Raw genomic sequence first — 22,359 nt, 5'->3', positions numbered from 1 at the left:
GGCTTGACAGCTCTCACACTAGAAGCACTAGTTTTCCCTGAATGCCCTTTCACCTCACTGTTTATAATACTGTATTCATCAATTGGAAAAAAAAAAAAAGAAGTCTTGGTAGAACAGAATGACACATACTTGATGTTGAGATTGAATTTAAGTATTATTCATGGCATATATATACATATATATATGTATAGTCTGGTCTAGGGATCAACAATTTGCCCACTGTTTTTATACCCTGAGCTAAGAATGGTTTTTACATTTTAAATACTATAAATATTTTAAAATGTCAAGATTTTAAAATAAAAACCCTTCTTAGCTTCAGGTCTGTACAAAAATAGGCTGCAGGCCAGGCTGTGGTTTGACAGTTTCTGGCCTAGTCCATGCGCTGGCTCTTTATAGGAAGCTTGGGCTTCATTAGTCTTCCACTACTCAGGAGACACAGGTGAGCAGAGGGAAATATTGGAACCACCATGTATATCTCACTCTTCACTCTGAGCCCTGCACCTTTCTGTTAGGAAGTGAGTAACATGCTTTTTCATTAGTCTTCTGGAATTGTGATTGGTCATTGTGTTTATCAGAGTTTCTAAGTCTTTCAAAGCTATTTTTCTTTTTTTACAGATTATATAAATTGCTTTTCTGGTTCTTCTCACTTCACTCTGAAACAGTTTGTACACATTTTCTCTGATGTCTCTCTTTTGGCATTACCTATGGCAGAATAGTGTTCCATTATACACACATCTACCATAAATTGTTTAGATGACTTGTTTCCTTAGTTTCCAGTTCTTTGCCAACATACGATAAAAAGTTGCCACAAATGTTTTAATACCTAGGGATGCTTTTCATTGTTTATCTTTTTTTGGGAGGTATAAACCTAATAGCGGTATTGTTGAATTAGTCAGATAGTTGGTTGTTGCTCTTGGTTCTCAAAGAGGACAGAAATGACATCACAATGTTGGAGTCAAGGTACTGTGTGTCTCACTGTGGCTGATCAGACCCATACAATCTCAGAAGGTTCTATCACAAGTCAGGCACAAATAGTTCATGTGAACATTTGGGATGGAGATGTTTCTAAATTTGCCAATCTTACATTTGTTTTGATCTATGAAATTCTACTTTGGTTATAGAGCACAGCACCTTCTTTGATTCAGGCATGCCATGCCGTGCCTGTTTCTCCCATGTCTCACAACTGATTTCAGAGTTCTTCAGAGAGACCTTGAGAGTGTCCTTGTATCACTTCTTCTGACAACCATGTGAGAGCCTGCCTTGTGCAAGTTCTCCATAAAATAGTCTTTTAGGCAAACATACATTTGGGATTTGAACAATGTGGCCAGTCCATTGGAGTTGCACTCTCTGCAGTAGAGTTTGAAAGGTTGGCAGTTCAGCTCAAGAAAGGACCTCAGTGTCCAATACCTTATCTTGCCAGGTGATCTTCCTAAGACAATTCAAACAGAATCGATTCAGTTTTTTGGCATGGCTCTGGTAGTCTGTCCAGGTTTCACAGGCATGCAAGTCACTATTTAGGGCCTTTGGGGGTATATTTCCAAGTCACTTTCTAGAATGTCTGGACCAATTCACAATTCTGCTATATGTATCGTAATATTATTTATATGCACTTATAGATGCTCATGCAGGTATGAAGATAAAAGAAACAGAAACTTATATGGCACAGATGAAATATTTTTGGTGCTTATCCTTGTTCTTGGGTAAAAGTGCTGGTAGATGTTCAACAACCAGCTCTGTGTGGGTAGGGAATATATTCATGACACAGTTTTAAAAGTTTAATCATTATTGACATTTTCTCAGTCACTTTCTTAAGTCTAAGCAATCAACACGATGATACATCAAGCCCTGATTTCTTATCTTTGCTGATTTCTGAGACATAAATGTTCACACTGAAATTCAGCTATCAGCTCTCCTGAGCCTCTGCAAACCAGCTCCAAGCATACCACTGCCTGGCTCTTTCAGTTTTGTTTTGAACAAACATATCTCTTCTCAGTACCTATCACAGGAATGAAAGAAGCTAGGGGAAGACACAGATTGGGGTACACTGGAAAGAGCATTGGAATGGAGGGATTATGGATAGAAAATGTTCTCTAAGCCAAATGTGGATGCTTTGTTGGTCAGTTTCATTTAATCAGTTTTCTTTGGTATGTGAGAGGGTTCAATAATGAGTTGAGCAAATGAGTGGGTTTTTTTTTTAGACAATTAAAAAGAAAGAATAATGGACTTTGAGTCAGAAGACTTGGGATTCAGATTCAAGTTCCTTTCATCCAAAAGACTGTAATTTCATTCTTCTCTCTGGGCCTCAGTTTCCATACCTATAAAACTAGACCCTCTTTAAGGTTCTTTCCAGTTTGACCAGTCTGTGAGATAAAAACCTAATGTAGTTGCAGAACTACAATAAGGCTGAGTTTTAACTGATAAGAAAAGCTGCCAAGGGCAGGAAATCTAACCTGCTTACACTTCCTCTCAAAACCCATTCTGGTTTCATAACTATCAACTACCCTGTCATCCCTTCCCCAGTTAAAAAAAAAAAAGCCTTAGCTACTGGGGGGCCCTGAGTACAGTCATTTCCTCCTTTTACCTTAAGTTGGCAACTAGCTGATTGTCTGAGCCCAGAACTAGGATTTCTTGAGTCTCCTCTTCTCCATCCCTGACCCTACTCCACGCTGGCCATAGTGCCATGAAGGGGGTCAGCACCTTACTCAGGCTGCCCCTGCTCGGGATCTTTCTCTGGGGTAAGTTGAGTTCAGTAGAGCAGAACATGTAAGGGCAGAGACTAAGAAGAAAACAGGACCCTGAGGGGTATGGGTTGGGGAGGTTTTTTTGGTAATTGAGTCATGAAGGAGGAGCTGTCAGAGAAAGAGGAGAAGGTACGGACAACCTAGTTGGGACTCAAGATCCTCAAGAAATCTCAAGAAAAAGAGAAAATATTGAGGGAGACGGAAGGGAAACAAAGGAAGATGTGGGAGACAGTTGTGTTAGGCATTAGAAATTTCAGTTCAAAATGCTTTCCATAAGTGGAAACAGGAGGTGCTGAGTAGGAAGGCTGAGGTTTCTGAAGTTAAGAAGGGGTAGATATGTAAGGCTGGATGTTTGAGGAGTGGGACAGGGAATGCTGGGACAGCCACAGCTGCTGTTTAATATGGGACGGAGTAGGGGTAGGGCAAAGAGACTGGGTGTTTGAGAGGCTGGGAGAGCCCAGAGCCAAATATATATATATATGAGAGGAGTATGTATGTTGGCGGGGAGGTGCTTGGAGAAGTGGAGGCTAGAAATCTTAATGGAAAACCCAATGGGAGAGTTCAATCTGGAGAGACAGAAACCCAAATCTTTGGGGAAAATGGAACCTTCTAGAATGGGGAAGTGTGATGTCTTGTGGTCAGTCCTGTTTGCTGGGAGAAGGCTCCAATTTGGGATCTTGAAATAAAAACCCCCTTGGGGGGAGGAAAAAAGAAGAAAGGGAATGGACTTCCTCCTTGTCCCCTTCTTCATCTCCTTTCCTCTGTTATGCACATTCTCCTGCAAGCCAGATGAACATGAAACGTTTAGGCCTTTATTGAGGCCTTGGCCTCCTCTTAGTTCTCAACCCTAGTGTTCCCAGCCCTAAATCTGTTCTTGTAATTATTGGTCAGGGGTAACCGAGGAGATGGGGCCAGGTGGGTTGGAGAAATAGAGAATGGGATGTTATGAAGCCCCACCAGATCCTGATTCTCTGTTCCTTCTCTTGCAGTCCTGGCCTCAAGCTATAACCTGGATACCAGTCACTCCCAGAGCTTTTCCTTCGAATATGCAGGGAACCATTTTGGGTATCAGGTCCTACAAGTTGGAAATGGGTAAGGCCCTAGAGAAAAGGTGTCAAACTTGAACATAAGCAGCAGCAAAAACCCCTGCATTATAGGGAACCAGATTAAAATGTAATTGGGAAATGTTTAACAAAAATAAATAAAAATACAATACACATGTATAATATTAATTTGTGGTTTTCTAAGTCAATATTCTGGCTGACACAGGAATTTTTTCTATTTTAATTTTTGAGGCCACTGCCCTAGAGGCCCTGTTTCCTACGTCCCACACCTCTGTAGGCATTGATGGTGAATGATGTATAAGGTAGTAGGAAGAATGCTGCCCTGGGAGTCCAGTGACTTGACTTTAGTTATTCCAACATTTATTCTATATGAAAATTTGTCATAGTTGATGAAGGATGGCTTTGGAGTCAGGAAGACCTAGATTCAAATCTTTCTCTGACACACATGCCTGCAGTGTGATCATGATTGAGTCCCTTAAACTCTTAGTGCCCTCAGGCAACTCTCAAGGCTATAAGGTACAAATGAGCTGTAGGTAGAGGGTTTTCCACACCAGAAGTTCCTTACACCACTGAAATCAAAAGTCTGGATAAAAACAAGACAAATTGGGGTAATTCTCTCTGCCTTTATATCTTCCTAGGGCTTTCACAAAGCTCCCATAAAGCTATATTGGATATATATAACTTTGAAAACTGTGAAGCACACATGCAAATATGAGGCATTATGAGGCATAGTGGGAAGATGGAAGGGATTCACCAGCAAGCACTGGGGGTGGGGGGGTGAGGCTGAGAACTCTTTGAGGCAGCATCTAGCATTGCTCTGGGATCCCAACTCTCCTCCCCCAAAGGTTGACTCCAATATGAGTTCCAGTGTTTCCAAAGAGCCAGGCATCTGTCTTACAGAAAGTATTTTCCATCAGGATTGTTGTGGGAGCACCTGGTGAGGGGAACAATACCGGGAACCTCTATCAGTGCCAGCCATCCACAGGACGCTGCCAGCCAATGGCCCTGAGAGGTGAGAGCCAGGATATGTCCCTGATCATGCTCAGGGAGCTTCTATTGGCTTCTAAGTTACTTTTCATGTTGATCTTTTTTCTTACCAGATGCCAATCTCACTTCCAAGTATCTAGGCATGACCTTGGCGACAGATCCCACAGATGGACGCTTCATGGTAAGAGAAATAGAGAATCAATAGATGAGGAGGCAGGGAAGGTAAATAAGTGGAGATAAAGGGTAAGATTGAAGGGTCAGATGGTTTGAGACAGAGACAGAGACAGAGAGAAAATCAAGAGAACAGTGATCTTGGACAGGGAGTCAGAAGGACCTGAGTTGAAATCCGACTGCAGACATTTACTAGCTATGTGATTCTGGGCAAGTCACTTTACTCCAGTGCCTAAAAAAAAAAAACTGATCTAACATGGAAACATGTTTTGCATGATTATACATGTGTATGTAAAATTGCTTGCCTTCTCAATTCAGGGAGAAGGGAGCAAGGGAGAGAGGGAAGAGAATTTGGAACTCAAAAAAAATTTTTAGGGGCAGCTAGGTGGCGCAGTGAGCAGAGCACTGGCCCTGAAGTCAGGAGGACCTGAGTTCAAATCCAGCCTCAGACACTTGACACACTTATTAGCTGTGTGAATTTGGGCAAGTTGCTTAACCCCAATTGCCCTCCAAGAAGCAAAAAAAAAAAGTTAATTGTTTTTACATATAGTTAGGGAAAAATAAAATGTTAAATTAAAGAAAAAGTAATCAACTTGTAATAAAGACACCTGGGTTTATTTAAGTCCTAGTTCTGCCAGTTTTTAATATTAACTCTGTAGCCTTGGGCAAGTCATTTCATTTCTCTGAGCCTCAGTTTCCTCATTTGTAAAATGGGAATAATAATACTCCAACTGTCTACCATACTGGGAGGTTATGAGGAAGGTGCTTTGTAAACTTTAAAAATATAAATCATTATAACCAATGTTTAGGACCCTGTGCTCCACCCATTGTAGTAAGATGTGGTACCTGCACTCAAGATTACAGTCTACCTCAATGAGGGAGACAAGTAACAGTAAAGTAAGTTAAATAATAACTGAAGGTGGTCAGAGAAGAAATCACCATGGTCTTGAGAGGGTTTTAAAGTTTCCTGGAGATTGGGAATCTGTTGTAAGCTTAACTTTCTCAGAAAATGTCAGGACAAGGACAGAACTTGGAGACCATCTGATCCAAATCCTTCCCTTTTCAGAGGAGGAAACAGCCCCAAAAGGACTATGACTTAACTGAGGTCACATAGCAATTATAAACCTAGGTAGTATTCTGATAGATGGAGAGAAGAGGGGATATGCTATATACACAAAGTTGGAGTGAAAAAGAGGAGCAAAGTGAAGAGGGTGAAGGAAATATGGTCAGGCCACTAATCAGGAAAAAGGAGCCAGCACAGTACAATAGGAAGAACGCTAGGCTGGGAATAGACACTCAGTAGATGTTCTCTAAGGTGCCTTCCTAGCTGTGATGACCCTTCCCCGGGTCTGAAAGTTCCTTCCAGCTCCAACCTTCTACATTCTTTTCTCCTTCTTCCAAGGTCTCTTCTAACTGATATCCCATGGAGGTTCTCTATCCCAAGATATCTTACAATCCTGAAGTTCTTGTTTCTCTGTTCTAAAACCTCTTGTTCTAAAGTTCCTTTTAGTTTTCTTTTAACATTTTAAAAATCATTTTATTCTGAATTTAATGCCAAATAAAACGAGCATTTCCATATACACAGTAGAACAACAAAAAAAAAGAGGATTGTACGTGAAACTATGAATTTTCATTGTGTGTAGCTTGTTTTTTCTTAAGTATGTATAATCAGTTCAGCAATAACTTTCAAAGCTATCCTGCTTATATGCGATTCCTTCAGGCTTTCCTACTGTTCTCTTCTCTGAATGTTAAAAAAAAAAACACTTCAGTGACCCTCCCTTCTTTCTCTTTTTGTTTTCTTTCTTTCCCCTTTAGTCTTCACTTTCTATCTTCTCAAGTTTCTTTCTAGTTCTGATATTCTGTGCTCCATATTCTAAATTTCATGCTAGCTTTCACATTCTCTATGATATGCTTTAAAATTTCTTCCAGTTCTTACATTATATATTATGTCCTCATGTTTTCAAGTCTGAGAGTCTTTGCTAGCTGTTCTAAAAAACCTTTCTCCTCTGATAAAAAACGGACTTTATTAAGTTTGGAATTTAAAAAAAAAGTTAAGGGGCGGCCAGGTAGCACAACGAGTAAGAGCAAGGGCTCTAGTGTCAGGATGACCTGGAGATTTAATCCCGGGCTCAGACACTTAGCACCACACCCAGAAATAACTGGCCGTGTAACCTTGAGCAAGTTACTTAACCCCAATTGCTTTAAAAAAAAAAGTTAAAACAATAGTAGCAGATAGATCAACAGGTAGCTGCTTGATTAATGGGCTTCTGACTGTTCTCCATCTTTGGTTTCCCACAGGCTTGTGACCCTGGGCTGGCCAGGGAATGTGATCAAAACTTCTATTTGAGTGGTCTTTGCTATCTCTTTCCACCAAATATGGATGGACCCCCACTTCGTGCAAATCCGGGTTATCAGGGTAAGAGGAAACCCAGCCCTGGTAAAGGGGTTCTCACTTTGGTGAGTGACAAGAACACAAGTGAGAAATGCAGCTTACTAAGCTGCTTTGCCCTATGACCCAGCAATGGCTAAGTCAAAGGGATAGGAACAGGGATGGTACAGGGTTGAAATGGTGGTCTCTTCTCCTAACCTCCTTATGTCTGGCCCCTCTGCAGAGTGTCTAAAAGCAAATGTAGATTTGGTGTTCTTATTTGATGGATCCTACAGCATATCTAATAATGATTTTAAGAAAATCCTGGAATTCATGGAAGATGTGATGAGAAAACTGAGCAATTCTTCATTCCATGTGCGGGGCCTGGAATTGGGTGATTGGGTCCTGGGAGGGAAGCAAGGGCTGGGAGAGGGGGAAGCAGTTTGGTGGGAGGTGGGACCAAATATGGAATGAGTAGGTCAGTCAATTCCCCTGTCTCCATCTCTGTCCAGTTTGCAGCTGTCCAGTTCTCAAGCTCCTCCAAGACTGAATTCTACTTCTCAGATTTTATCAAGGCAAGAAACCCTGGTTCTCTGCTAGCTAACGTCATACACATGCAAGAACTCACCAACACCTTTGGGGGCATCAAGCACGTTGTGTAAGTTCTTTAGTCTTCATGGTTACAAGGGCTACTTGCACACACAGTCTCTCAATTGGTCCTCCAAACAATAGCTCCAGGACCTATGGTAAATACACACACATATGTATATATGCATATGCATGCATATATGTATATGTGTGTATACACACACATATATAAATGGATGTCTTTTTTTTTACATCCTAGTTATTTTCTGATATGCCCAGTCCTCCTTGATAACAAAGGAAAGCAGGCAAAACTGACCTGTAGAAATACATTAGTCCATGCCTACCTCATTTGGTATCCATTGTTATCTAGCCTCTGTAACAAATCTCAATAATTGCATTTATCCTGATACTATTTGTTTCTCTTCCCCCTCCTCATCCAATTCATTCCAGTCCTTCTTTGTTTCTCAGGATCTCTCCTACTCATCATTTATTTTATTTTATTTATTCATCTACTCATCATTTTAATAGTACAATAATATATTGCATTGATATGCCACAACTTGTTCAGTCAATTCCCCAATCTATGGCCCTACTTTATTTCCAGTTTTTCTTAATATCCCATGGAGAAGTAGGGGAGCTGGACAGGAACCCAGATCTCAAGCTCTTTTCTCTATACCCGGATGCTTTTTTTCCTTTATCCATGAGCATGACATAATGAGGCAGGAGCATTGCCCAAGAGGAAGCCCCCTGTCCTCTGTGCTGAGGAACCAAGGGGAGAAAGACCTCACCACTCCATTTTTTAACACAGAAAGGATGTGTTTCAAGCGAGTCGGGGCGCCCGCCCTGAAGCTGTGCCGGTAATGATCATCATCACAGATGGGGATGCTACTGATAGTGGAGACATTGAGGACGCCAAACATATCATCCGCTATGTGATTGGGGTATGAGTCCCCTCGGCCGCCATCCTGGCAGCTCAGCTCTTCCCCAGACCAAGACACCTCCCTGGTGGGTTGGAAGGTCACTGGGGCCTCTGAAGCATCAGTCGGGGAGCCTGCTGAGGTGGCGTCTTCATTCTCCCACAGATCGGGGGTGGAATTCGAGACCCTGAAAGACTCAAAGACTTTGCCTCAAATCCCAAGAAGGATTTTGTGAAGATTCTGGACACTTATGACAAGCTTAAGGGACTTTTTGATGACCTAGAGAAGAAGATCTATAATATTGAAGGTGAGTGGCAGGCCCTGGGAAAGACAGCAACAGTAATAGTAGCTAACATTTATATAGCACCTACTATGTGCCTGGCATTGTGCTGAGAACTTTAAGCATAATCTCATTTGAACCTCACAATATCACTGTCACCCCCATTTTACTGATGAGGACACTGAGGCAAACAGAGGTTCAGTGACTCCCCTGGGGTCATGCAGCTAGTAAGTGTCTGAGGCTGGATTTGATTTCTGACTCTAGGCCTGATGTTCTACCCACTCTACCACATAGCTGCAAAGAGAAGATTCTTCAGTGAAAACAACCATGCTCTAATTTATTTCTTCTGAAAATGTGAAAATTTTTTTAATCGCAATTTTATCCAGTAGCTTGGCCAATCAACAAGCATTTGTCCTGCTCCATTGGAGTGGGATGCAGAAAAAAGAATAAGAAACACTTAGTTCCTTCTCTTTAGAAGCTGATAATCTAGTTGGAAAGATAATAAGTAATAATATTAATAACAGCACAATTGTATGACATTTAGAGATTTTACAAAATACTCTGTTCACTACATTGTTGCCCTCATTTTATAGATGAAGAAACTGAGACTCAGAGAATTTTAACCAAGGTCACACTGGGCCAATAAGTATCAGAGCCTGGGCTCTAAGCCAAATCTTCTGATTTCAAGTCCAATGCTCTTTCCATTATTCATAAAGTTGAAGAAAATAACACTTCCACATAATTTTATTCTTTAGTCATTTTTCAGCCATGTCTGACTTCTAAACCCCCTTTGGGATTTTCTTGGCAAAGATACTGGAGTGTCTTGTCATTTCCTTTTTCAGCTCATTTGACAGGAAACTGAGGAAAACAGGATGAAGTGACTTGTCCAGGGTCACACAGCTGGGGAGTATCTGAGGCCACATTTGAACTCAGGAAGAGTTTTCTTGATTCCAGGCTTAGCACTCTGTGCATTGGGCCACCCAGCTGTCCATGATACTACATAATAGCCCATCACACATTGAAGACAGCTTACATATTCCCTTAGTCCCCTTAACATGTTGTGTTCTTTGACTTTGGCAATACATACTAAAAACTGAAAAAGATATTTCTGACATAGTCAGGACACATAGTAATACTATTCCCTTACTCTGGATGTTTTTTTTTTATTTGCTTCAGACATGTCTGACTCTTTGTGTCCCCACTTGGGTTTTTTTGGGGTTAAGTGACTTGCCCAGGGTTGCACGGCTAAATGTCTGAGTCTGGATTTGAGTTCAGGAAGATGAATCTTTTTGAGTACAGGCCCAGTACTCTTATCTACTGCATCACCAAGCTGCCCCAACTACCCTGGATGTTAGACTTCCCTTAATAGAGTTTAAGATTTCATTAAAAAATTTTTTTTCTTTTCTTCTTCTTCTTTTTTTGGTTACCACATCACACTATTGCTTCAGATTGAATTTATGGTCAGTCAGATATTTTTCACTTGAACTAATGTGAACCAAATTCTCCCCATCCTCTATTTGTGGAGTTAGGGTTTGGTTTTTTTTTAATTTTTATTTTTTGCTTTTCGGAGGGGGGAAGGCAGGGCAATTGGGGTTAAGTGACTTGCCCAAGGCCACACGGCTAGTAAGTGTTAAGTGTCTGAGGATGGATTTGAACTCAGGTCCTCTTGACTCCAGGGCCAGTGCTCTACTCACTGTGCTACCTAGCCACCCATTGTTTGTTTTTTTAAACTGTGGGTATAGCATTTAACATTTTTCTCAGTTTAATTTCATATTGTTAGCTTCAGTCAATCATTACAATCTATAGGGTCTTGATTCTGTTGTGTGGTACATTAATTATTTTTCTTAACATTGTATCATTTGCAAACTCAATTTTTTGCCTTCATATAAGTTATTTATAAAAATGGTGACTGGAGGGGTGGCCAGGTAGCACAGCGAGTAAGAGCACCAGCTCCAGTGTCGGGATGACCTGGGGATCGAATCTGGGCTCAGACACTTATTACCCACCCAGAAACACCTGGCCACGTAATCTTGAGCAAGTTACTTAACCCCAATTGCTTAGGGGTGGCCAGGTGGCTCAGCTAGTAAGAGCACTGGCTCCAGTGTCGGGATGACCTGGGGATCAAATCCGAGCTCAGATACTCAGCACCACACCCAGAAATAACTGGCTGTGTAACCTTGAGCAAGTTACTTAACCCCGATTGCTTTAAAAAAAAATGGTGACTGGAGCAGAGCTATGGATAGATCCCTAGGGCCCTCCACTGGAGACCTCTCCAGGTTGACATTAGTCAAATAGTTCACTTTCTTTGGAGAGTGGATGGAGGGCTGAACCTGGTTTAGAAGATTGGAATTAAAATCCTGATTTTGACTCTTAAAAATTTATCTTGTTGGGGTGAATAGGTGGCACAGTGAGTAGATCACAGGCCCTGGAGTCAGGAGGACCTGAGTTCAAATCCATCCTCAGACACTTAACACTTACTAGCCGTGTGGCCTTGGGCAAGTCACTTAATCCCAATTGCCCTGCCTTACCCTCCAAAAAAAAATTAAAATTAAAAGCAAAAAAATCTTTTAAAAATTTATCTTGTTTTCACTGAAACTCCAGCAATTTCTTTCATTTCGAAATATGCACCTGCTGTCTCCCTTCCTAAGCAAGTCATCCCTCATAACAAAGATTTTTGGAAAGAAAGAGGGGGAAGAAAGTTCAGGAAAACCAATGAGCACATCAATTGCCTTTTCTCCACCAAGAGTCCCCCATGGCTACAAAGAAAAGATGGAAGTGCCTTTTTTCCAACTCTTCTTTGGAGACAAGCTTGGACATTATAATTACATAATTTTTCTGTTGTTTTCCATTATATTTCAATCTCATATACAGAGTATAATAAAATAAAAGAGAATTGCATATAGAACTACAAATATCTATAATATATAGCTTATTTTTCTTAAATATATGTGTATGTATATATGTGTAGATATATGTATGTGTGTATGTATGTATGTGTACATATATGTATATACACACACATGCAATACATATATAATTCAGCATTTAATTTTCAAAGTTTTCCTGCTTTCTGATTTCCTACTCTTCTCTTCCATGTATTTTTTGGAGGGAGACAACGGGGTTAAATGACTTGCTCAGGGTCGTGCAACTAGTGTCTGCCTGCCCTGCATGTTTAAAAAAAAAAATGCTTCAGTTATTTCTTTTTGTTTTCACTTGTTCCCTTTTGACTTTTGCTTTCTACATTCTCAAGTCTCTTCTCGACTGTGTTCCACATTCTAAATTTCAGTCTAGCTTTCACATTCTGTATTATACACTCAAAGTTTTAAGGGGACTATTGAGGAGTTATGGGGAAGAGATACCAAGCCTAGTCATCGCAGAATCAGTTGAAAGAACAGGGGTTGTTTAGTTTAGAGAAGACTCACTATGGGAATAAAAGCTGTTTTCAATATGTAAAGGGCTCTTATGTAGAAGTGTTATCTTTATATTATTGTAGTCCCTGTATATAATGTTTTCTTGATTCTGCTAAATGCTTTGACTCAGTTGGTATGTGTTCCCATGATCCTCTGAATTTTTCATATTAGTTGTTTTTTGTGGTGTAGTAACATTCCTCTTATACCACCGTTTATTTAGCCCTTCCTCAATCAGGGGGCATTCACTTAATTTCCCATTCTCTGCTCCCCACAAAAGTGGAGAATATTTTGTTGTGCTTGGCCTATCTTTCTTTCTTTGGCCTTCTTAGGGTATATGCCTAGCAGAAGGTCCACTAGGCCAGAATATGGATATTTTCGTAACTTTTTGAGCATAATTTCAAAATCCTTTCCAGAATGATTGAACCAATTTAAGCCAAGCTCTACCAACAGTATATTAATGTGGCTGCCTTTTCTTACAAGCTATGTGAGTCTGGACAAATCACTTAATCTTCTGGGTGCTTCAGTTTCCTCATCTGTAAAATGGGGATAAGAATGCATACCTTACCTATCTTTCAGCATTGGTTTAAGGAAAGGGTTATGTAGACCATAAAGCATTGTAGAAATAGGAGATGTTGTTATTTTTATGTTGGTGTAGCAGGGCCAGAGAAGGGTATGAGTAAAATTTGTCCACAGGTGAACAAATCAAAGTGGTGTGATACTAAGGTGCATGTTATAAAGACAGTGAGAGCTCAGCCTGCCTATAGCAAAGGATTAATTCATTTCTTCATTCATTCATACAACAAACATTTATTAATAGATTCCTGTGTGCAGGGGTAGCTGGGTTGCACAGTGAATAGAGCACCAGCCCTGGAGTCAGAAGGACCTGAGTTCAAATGCGGCCTCAGACACTTAACACAAAAACTAGCCAAGTGACCTTAGGCAAGTCACTTAACCCCAACTGCCCTACCTTCCCCCCTCCAAAAAGCAAAAAATAAAAAAGTAAAAGAGTAATAATACAAATAATAGCTAACATTTATATAGTGCCTACTATATGCCAGGCACTGTGCTAAACATTTGACAATGATGACCTCATGAGATCCTCACAACAGCTCTGGGAGGGAGGCGCTCTCATTATCCTAAGGTAAACTGAGGCAAACAAGTTCAGTGATCATCCAGATTCAGTTCATCCAGTTCAGCCATCATGCAGAGATATGTACTGGGCCTGTGGGCGCAGACCAGGGTGGGGGGTCAGTATGGAGGTGGTCACTGAAGCTGTCAGGATGAATAACGTAGTTAAGGGAATGAGTGTAGAGAGAGAAGAGAAGGCCAAGGACAGACCATTAGGAAACACTCGCATTAATGGGTCACAGTGAAGGAGAAAAAGGAAGGTAGGAGAACCAGAAGAGGGTGTTTCCTCTGAAGCCCAAAGAGGAAAGAGTACAAGTGGGAGGAGGTAGTGTCTGTGCCCAGAGTCACACAGCTGGCAAGTGTCGGAGGTGGGGCATGAACCCAGCACTTCCTGACTCCAGGTCAGGCCAGCTGACTCCACCCAAGGCACCACACTGGCTCTCAGTGTAGCTTGGATCATGTCCAGTCTTCTCAGTCAAGTTTTTGAGCAGGAGAGGGGGATGATAATTATTTTCTTATTCTATCTTCTCTGTCCTTCTTAGACCCAAAGAAGAACTAGATTGCTAGCTTCTTGAGGGGAGGGGCCTGTAGTATTTATCGTTTTATCTCTCTTGGTACCAAGGTACAAGGTCCTTTCACATACTAGGCAGTTTATCTCCCTCTCTCTCTCTCTATTTATCTGTCTGTCTATCTGTTTGTCTATCTAGCTGTCTATCTTTCTGTCTACCTCTCTGTCTCTACCTGCCTGTCTGCTTATTTATCTGCTTATCTACCTGTCCATCTGTCTGTTTATCTATATCTCTGCCATCTGTCTATCTGCCTATCTATCTATCTATCTGTCTGTCTGTCTGTCTGTCTGTCTCTCTACCTATTTATTTTTTTAAATGAATGAATGATCATCAGGGGGCTAAACTTTGTTATAAGGCACTTGGAGACATTGCAATTTAATATTCATTTGTATGGAGTCCTGAGGTTAGCTTTTCTTTCTTAGTCCTTAACAATTTTAATCATTTGGGGAAGGAGGGGGGGAAGATAGGAGGTGGGTTTCCCCCCATACTGCCTTCCCTGTCCCTAAGTGTCTCAGTGAACCTTGGCTAAACCATTTCCAATCCCTGGTTTCAGTTTATTCATCTGTAAAGTGAAAAAATTGACTCTTTCCTCATAGCAGAATGCTATGACATGGGACAGAATATCATAAATATTCAGCTGATTGACAACCCTTTATTAATTGCCTGCTATTGCCAGGTACTTTGTTAGATGCTGGAATTGCAGAGATAAAAATGAAACAATCTCTGCTCTCAAGGGAAAAATATTTGTATATAAAAGTGTTTGCAAAATAAATGCAAGGTAATTTTTTTTATTGGGGGAAGGGGTGGCAGTAGCAGCTGAGGGGACCGGGAAAGAGCTCATGTTGGAGGCAGAGCTTGATTTTTGAAGGAAACTGTTGCAGTCTAGGGGCCTTGGGAACCCAAAATGCAAAGGCAAAGGGTGCAGATCTGATTTGAAAGAATTCGACCATTCAAATCTTCTTTCAGCTAGAGACAAGGTTTATTGTGTTGCCAATAGAAGCAGGTGATATTTTAAGAATCTGCACAATTTAATGGGGGTAAAGTTGATATTTTATACAGAAAGACTGGGAAAATCTGGACGTGATTGAGGAGTGGCAAGTAGCTTGGGGTGGGCTGGAGGTAACAGACAAAGAAGGTCTGGGCTGGGTGGGGGCCACAATAAAAGAACAGTTGAAAGGATTATTGAGTATGTAGGTAGGAAAGTGTAGGAAAGTTCAAAAGCTGGTTTTTGGGGGGTCCAGATCCCATACACAGTCAGAAACAAGGAACTCTAAGAGGGATACATTCCAGGCATGGGGGACAGTGGGTGTAAAGACACCAAGGTGTGTGTGTGTGTGTGTGTGTGTGTGTGTGTGTGTGTGTGTGTGTAACAGGAAGCAGGCCAGTGTAACTGGACCATGTAGGTTGGATAGGTTATAATAAGACTGGAAAAGTAAGAAAGGACCAGGTTGTGAAGGGCTTTCAAATCCCAAACAGAGGAGTTTATATTTCATCCTAAAAGGAACAGGAAGGATCTGGAGTTTATTGAATGGGTGGGTGATATGCTCAGACTTTAGAAAAATTAGTTTGGTAGCTGTGGGGAGGAGATATTAGAAGGCACACAGACCAATTAGGAGGTTATTGCAATAGTCCAATGGATAGGTGTTGGGAGGGTGCCTGTAGGAGGCACTGTTGGATGAGAGATGTCGAGGTATAAGATTTGACAACACATTGGATACATAGGGTGGGTGGGAGTGAGGATGACACCAAGGTGGTAGGGAACCTGATAACTGGGGGGACGGTTGTGTCCTCCAGAGAAATAGGAACGCTTAGAAGAAGAAAAGCAGTGAGTCGTGTTTTGTGATGCCTGTAGAACGTCCATTCTGAAGTGTCCGAAGCAGCGACAGCTGCTCAGAAGACAAAGTGGGGCTGGACAGACAGAGCTGGGAGTCCCAGAAGGTGAAGAGTCACCAGAGGAGAGTGCGTGTTATCAGTCAGTCAACAAGCGTTTGTGAAGAGCCTCCTCCAGGCTGGCCACTGTGTGAGCCCTGGGACACAAGGAAAAGGACAGAGGAGCTCACGCTCTGCGTTACTAGACAAGTTTTCTGTATCAGCAGGTTTTTGCTTAATTAGGATTTTTTTTGTCAGAGTTGGTTCAGTCTAGCAGTGGGAGATGGGAAATGATTAAAATGTAAAGACAACAGATATCAACAAAATCAATTTTTGAATAACAAAATGAAGGGGCTGGATTAGATTCAGTGGTTCTCAATCTTTGTCACTTAGGATGACAAATAAAACATACCTTCTATAAATCTGAATAAAATCAATTCACATAAGTATTATTATTTTTCAAATATATGTAGCTGTTATGATTCATAAAATATGAACTCATTAAAAAGGCTACTGAATCCATGGTAACTTTTCATCACTGTTTATTTGAAGCAGCTAGATGGTAGAATGAATTGAATGGGAGGACCTAAATTCAAATCTGCCCTTACATATTTACTAGCTGGGTGACTTTAGATAAAGCATTTGGCCTCTATCTGTCTCCGTTTCCCCCTCTGTAAAATGGGGATAATAATAGCATTTCTCTCACAGTGCTGTTGTGAGGATAAAATAAGATAGTATTTGCTACTAACCTTAAAGCATTTGTCAGTCAAAGAACATTTATTAAGTGGATATTATATACCAGCCACTGAAGGTACAAAAAAGGCAAAAGATAGTCTCTGCTCTCAAGTCTAATGGGGGAGACAACATGCAAACAGCTATGTACAAATAAGACATATATAGGATACATGAAATATAATCAATAAAGAGAAGGCACCGGAATTCAGGGGGATCCAGGAAGACTTCTTGGAGAAGATAGGATTTCAGCTGGCAATTGAAGGAAGCCAGGGAGGCCAGGAGAGGGAAATGAGGAGGGAGAGCATTCCAGGCCTGGGGAACAGCCAGGAGAGGGAAATGAGGAGGGAGAGCATCCCGGGGCTGGCGAGCAGCCAGTGAAGACACCCAGAGTCTGGAGACGGAGAATCTGGTTTGAGGAATAGTCAGAGGGCCAGTGTCCCTCTATTAATGTTAACTATCATGATTACTATCATTTCTCAATTAATGATCACAAAGAGGACAATTACTGTTATTTGGGGGAGTGGTCCCAGATTTTTTTATATTAAAGCGTTCTTATCCTCAAAAGAGTTAGGAACCACTGAATTAGATAATCTCTGAGGTCCACAGAGGGTCAGAACTTTGCTCAAGGTGGCATAGGTAGTAAGCAGCAGAGTCAAATATCATCTGACTCAAGGTCCAATATTCTTTCCCCTCTACCACATGCCCTCTTTGACTCCTCACAGGCACTAGTAAACAGAAAGATAAGATTGATTTCAAGATGGAGCTGTCTTCCAGTGGGATCAGTGCTGACCTCACTAAGGTAGGTGGTAGGCAAACACTGGAGTTTGCGCAGTAAGGGGGATGCCATTGTCAGACCTGTACTTGAGGGAAATGACCTTAGCATCTGTGTGGAGCATGAACACGGGAGTGGGGGGGGGGGGCCCTGGTCTGTGGTCTGAGGACCAGAAACAGCTGAGTAAAACCCAGAGATGCAGTAGTTTCTGAGGAGGAGCACAAAAACACTGACCTGCCCCTAGTGTCTTTCATTTTGCAGGGCCGCACTGTGGTGGGAGCTGCTGGGGCGCTGGATTGGGCTGGGGGGTTTATAGACCTGGAACAAGATCTGAAGGATGAAACATTCGTGGGTAACCAACCCATGAGCCAGGAGGCAGAGGATGGGTACCTGGGTAAGTCTGTCTTGTTACCCTCCCCCTAATTCCCTGATCAGAAGATAATGTTCCTTGCTCCAGAGACCCTGGGCCCTCTACCCAGCCCTACAGGCTCTCGTCTCCAAGTCTCTGGCTCCCTCCATAGGCTATACGGTGACCTGGCTACTCTCCAAGGGAAATAGGAAACTCTTGGCAGCTGGTGCTCCTCGATATCAGCATGTAGGTCGGGTACTACTCTTCCAAGAACCAGAAAGCAAGGGAGGAAACTGGAGCCAAGTGCAGAAGTTCGAAGGGAGCCAGGTGAGCAGTATGTGGCCACAGGTAGAGCTGAAGGTGTGTGATGGGGAGAGCAAACCTGAGACTGAAGGAGTGGAACAAGATGGGGACCTAGGCATCCCCAAGACCCTAGTGAAATGGAAAGAGCTCTCTACTTAGAGGCAGGAACCTAGTCTGTCACTGCTGTTACTAGCAATCTTTGTGCCTAAAGCAAGTGACACAAAATTTGTACAGGACAAGAAACATGAAACTAGCCTTCCCTTCACCCTCTTCAGTGGTGGGAGCCCAGTGGAATAGCTTCAGGGAAGGCTACTGAGGAAGAGGAAGAGGAACTTAACCATCCTGTGTCCTGGGAGATAAGGGTGTGTGTGTGTGGGGGGGAGAGTACCCTTGTGGTAACTTACAATTTTAACTAGTTCTTCTTTTTTTTGCTTTTTTTTGGAGGGCAGTTGGGGTTAAGTAACTTGCCCAAGGTTACCCGGCTGGTTTTTTTGTGTGGGTGTTAAGTGTCTGAGGCCCGGAACCGGGTCCTCCTGACTCGGTGCTGGCACTTTACTCACTGCATCACCTAGCCACGCCTTAACTAGTTATTCTTGAAATCTAACTGCTAAGTTTAGCTATTTGTCTACTACTGAAGGACTGAAAGTGCTATTTTTCTCTGCTAAATTTCAGCTCTCTGAAACAAAGCTTTGAGCTGTCCTACCTTAGTTACAGCTCAGTGGCTTGACATCCTGCCTCCGATATTTATGAGCTGTGTGACCTTGAGCAAATTACTTAACCTCTCTGAGACTCAATTTCCTCATCTGTAAAGTAGAAATAAGTAATACTGTAGTCTAGTACCTGCTTCACTGGGTTGTTCTGAGAATTAAATGAAATAATGTCTGTAAAATGTTTTATTTTAAAACCTCAAAGTGCTACTTAAATGTCACTTGTAATTATCTGACCTCTGATATTTACTTAGCTGTGTAATGTTGGACAAGTCTCTTAACCTGTTTCCTCTTCTGTAAAGTGGAAGTCAAATTATTTATGCTATCCAGCTTCACTGAGTTACTGTGAGGAGGATGTTCTGTAAGGTAAAGTGCTATATAAATGAATGTGATCTTCATTGCACCACCTCTTCTTTCTTTCTCACTCTATAGGTTGGCTCTTACTTTGGTGGGGAGTTGTGTGGGATTGATGTGGACCAAAATGGGGAGATGGAGCTGCTATTGGTTGGAGCTCCCCTGTTCTATGGGGAGTGGAGAGGAGGCCGTGTTTTTGTCTACCATAGGAAAGAGGTAGAGAGTCATGGCATTGTGTGTGTGTGTGTGTGTGCGTTTGTGTGTGTGTGCGTTTGTGTGTGTGTGTGTGTGTGTGCGCGTGCATGTGCATTCAGAGGATGTTGGGGGGCACAAGAAAAGTATGGAAAAGGAGAAAAAGGAGAGCCTGTTTCTTCTAAGGACCAGCCCAAGTCTTGCCTCCTTCATGATCATCCCAACCTGAGTGCTCTTCTCTGCCCTTTTACTGCCCTTCCTATAATTGTTGATCATTCTGGCCTATGACTAAGCCTGGAGCCTACCAGAAGGAACCACAGCACAAGCTCTAACCCCACAGCTCAAAGGAGGCACCCCCCTCAGTATCTCTTTCACCAGCTTCTATTGCAACTTAACTTTTTAAAGAGTGTGAATCTTTTTTTCTTATCTAGAGTGTAGGATTTTTAAAGATGGGATGCAAAGGAGAAAGAACACTGAGCTGAAATTCAGGAGACCCCAGTTTTATTCTAGGCCCTGCCACTCAATCAGTACTTGACTTTTGGCAAAAGGCTTCTCTCCTCTGGGTTTCAGTTTCCTTATCTTGAACATGAGTTGGTCAGCTGAGGTCCCTTCCAGATGGAATGTACTTTCTAGCCCTAAGATTCCAGAAATTACCCATCTGCTATATTTCTTTTGTACTCTCAGTATCTGGTAATAGTGTCTTGCACATGGTATGTACTCAGTAAACGCTTTTGGAGGTAATCAGTGGGCGAATGAATGGATGAATGTGTAACACTTTCTCCTTGCTCCCAGCTGGCATTCCAGATGATGATGGAGCTTCAAGGGGACATCGGCTACCCCCTGGGTCGTTTTGGAGCAGCTGTCTCTGCTCTGACTGACATTGATGGGGATGATTTGACAGATGTGGCTGTGGGAGCCCCACTGGAGGAGGGAGGGGCCATCTACATCTACAATGGGAAGCCTGGTGGACTCAGTTCCCAGCATAGCCAGGTGAGGAGCTTCCCAGGACGGGGGTCCAAGAACCTAAACCTAATCCTTTACTCACAGCCTGGCCTTTCCCAGCTGTTTGATATCAGAACTGACTTAGTGGGCATCTCTCTTTTTTGTCTTAGCGTATAGAGGGCATCCAGGTATCCCCAGGACTCCAGTACTTCGGGCGATCCATCCATGGAGTCATGGACCTTGGAGGAGATGGACTGGTAGATGTGCTTGTAGGGACTCAGGGCCAGGTGGTTATGTTGAGGTGAGACGATGTGAGATCCTTTGAATTCTATCTAGAAAAGACACCAACTTTGGAGATTTAAGAGACAGGAGGGCTGATGTGTAGGTATGATTGTTGGGGGGAGTGTCTGAGGGAAAAGGGATGAGGGTCCCCGTGCCCAGAATCAGGCACATCTCAGCCTAGGACAACCCTATATACTTTTTAAAAAATGGAAGCTAGAATAAGGGTAGCGATCTATAGAGAAAGAAACATGAAGTCTAAAAGGGCTTTGGGAAGGGGGAAAGGCCATAGCTGAATATAATACAAAGCTCCACCTTCCTTTGTGAATTCTCACTTTGAATTTATCTCTCCTTTTAACATCCCCTCACCCAGCTCTCGTCCAGTCTTGGACATCATCTCTTCATTGGACTTCTCCCCAGTGGAAATCCCAGTGCAGGAAGTGGAGTGTTCCTACCAGGCTAGTACCAAGAAGTCTGGGGTCAACATCACTGTATGCTTTTGGGTCAAGAACCTCACACCCAAATTCCTAGGTCAGTGCTCTGTAGTCACCCCTCTTCCACAAAATAGTTCTCTCCACCCACAGTTTAGCTCCATTGGATCTCATTGTCTCAGATTTAGAAAGGACCTTGGAGATCATGCAGGCTGGGGGTACTTAACAAGGGACCATGAACTTGGGTTGGGTTTTGTTTTTTTTTTGATAACAGCATTTCAAGATAATTGGGTTTCCCTTGTAAACCTATGTGTTTTATTTTATGCATTTAAAAACACTATTCTAAGAAAGGGTCCATAGGCTTCACCAGATTTCCAAGGGGGACACAAAAGGATTATGAACCCCTGATCTAGGCCAATCTCTTTATTTTACAGATGAGGAAAATGAGGCACAGAGAAGCTAGGAGACTCCCCCAAACTCATACATCTGTTGCTAGTAGCAGAGCTAGTATTGCAATCCCAATTTGTCTGCTCCAAATCTATTGTTTCTTCCATTATACCATTTTCCTGCTCAGAGTTCAGGCCTCCATCCCAACCTTCCAAACCTTTTTACTCTGTCCAGGGCCTCTAGTGGCTAATCTCACATATATTCTAAGACTGGATGGACACAGGATGAGAAGTCGGGGTTATTTCCCTGGAGAGAAACAGGAGACTGGAGGGAATATGACTGTCACCACAAAGGAGTCCTGCACTCGACACTGGTTTAATTTTCCTGTGAGCAAATTTAGGGGTTTGGCTCTGGGGAGGGGAAATACAGCAGCTAAATGTAATCCTGAAGAGTTACTAGCTTGGGGCAGGAGAGGTTCAACAGAAAGTTATAATACTGATATATTTGTTCCCTCTAGGTATGCATTGAGGACTACATCTCCCCCATCAATGTCTCCCTGAGATTTTCTCTTTTTGAGGGTGAATACAATGTAAGAAGGAGTTGCAGGGAGGGGGTATTTGTTGGGAGCGGAAATTCAATTCTATATAATTTTAGAATCCCCAACTTATTTCTGGAAGGGACCTTAGGAACCTGGAAAGTCAGATCTGGAAAGGATCTTAGTAACCTGGAAAGTCAGAGTTGGAAGGGACCTTAGGAACCTGGAAAGTCAGATCTGGAAAGGATCTTAGGAACCTGGAAAGTCAGAGTTGGAAGGGA

At 42.2% G+C, this 22,359-nt stretch overlaps 1 protein-coding gene across 2 annotated transcripts in view; it reads left to right on the top strand.

Moving 5' to 3' along the window:
- Positions 1-2,573: 2,573 nt before the first annotated feature.
- The window catches only part of ITGAL (integrin subunit alpha L), a 32,996-nt gene continuing 13,210 nt past the window's right edge, over positions 2,574-22,359 (top strand). For both annotated transcript variants that reach the window (XM_069084677.1, XM_069084678.1), the window contains exons 1-18: positions 2,574-2,735; positions 3,731-3,833; positions 4,723-4,817; positions 4,906-4,973; positions 7,262-7,379; positions 7,576-7,706; positions 7,844-7,989; positions 8,728-8,860; positions 9,002-9,143; positions 17,550-17,626; positions 17,861-17,993; positions 18,121-18,275; positions 19,391-19,528; positions 20,297-20,494; positions 20,617-20,747; positions 21,099-21,256; positions 21,778-21,929; positions 22,061-22,132. In XM_069084677.1, coding sequence (XP_068940778.1) covers positions 2,681-2,735; positions 3,731-3,833; positions 4,723-4,817; positions 4,906-4,973; positions 7,262-7,379; positions 7,576-7,706; positions 7,844-7,989; positions 8,728-8,860; positions 9,002-9,143; positions 17,550-17,626; positions 17,861-17,993; positions 18,121-18,275; positions 19,391-19,528; positions 20,297-20,494; positions 20,617-20,747; positions 21,099-21,256; positions 21,778-21,929; positions 22,061-22,132 — 2,205 coding nt within the window. In that variant the 5' untranslated portion in view covers positions 2,574-2,680. The remainder of the gene's footprint in view (positions 2,736-3,730; positions 3,834-4,722; positions 4,818-4,905; positions 4,974-7,261; positions 7,380-7,575; positions 7,707-7,843; positions 7,990-8,727; positions 8,861-9,001; positions 9,144-17,549; positions 17,627-17,860; positions 17,994-18,120; positions 18,276-19,390; positions 19,529-20,296; positions 20,495-20,616; positions 20,748-21,098; positions 21,257-21,777; positions 21,930-22,060; positions 22,133-22,359) is intronic.

Source organism: Petaurus breviceps, unplaced genomic scaffold, assembly GCF_028583685.1.
Source record: "Petaurus breviceps papuanus isolate PSGF00001 unplaced genomic scaffold, PetGlider_PUasm1.0 175, whole genome shotgun sequence".
In the NCBI taxonomy this organism is placed as follows: Eukaryota; Metazoa; Chordata; class Mammalia; order Diprotodontia; family Petauridae; genus Petaurus; species Petaurus breviceps.
Note: the sequence above shows the minus strand (reverse complement) of the source record. Positions and strands in the feature narration are given on the sequence as shown.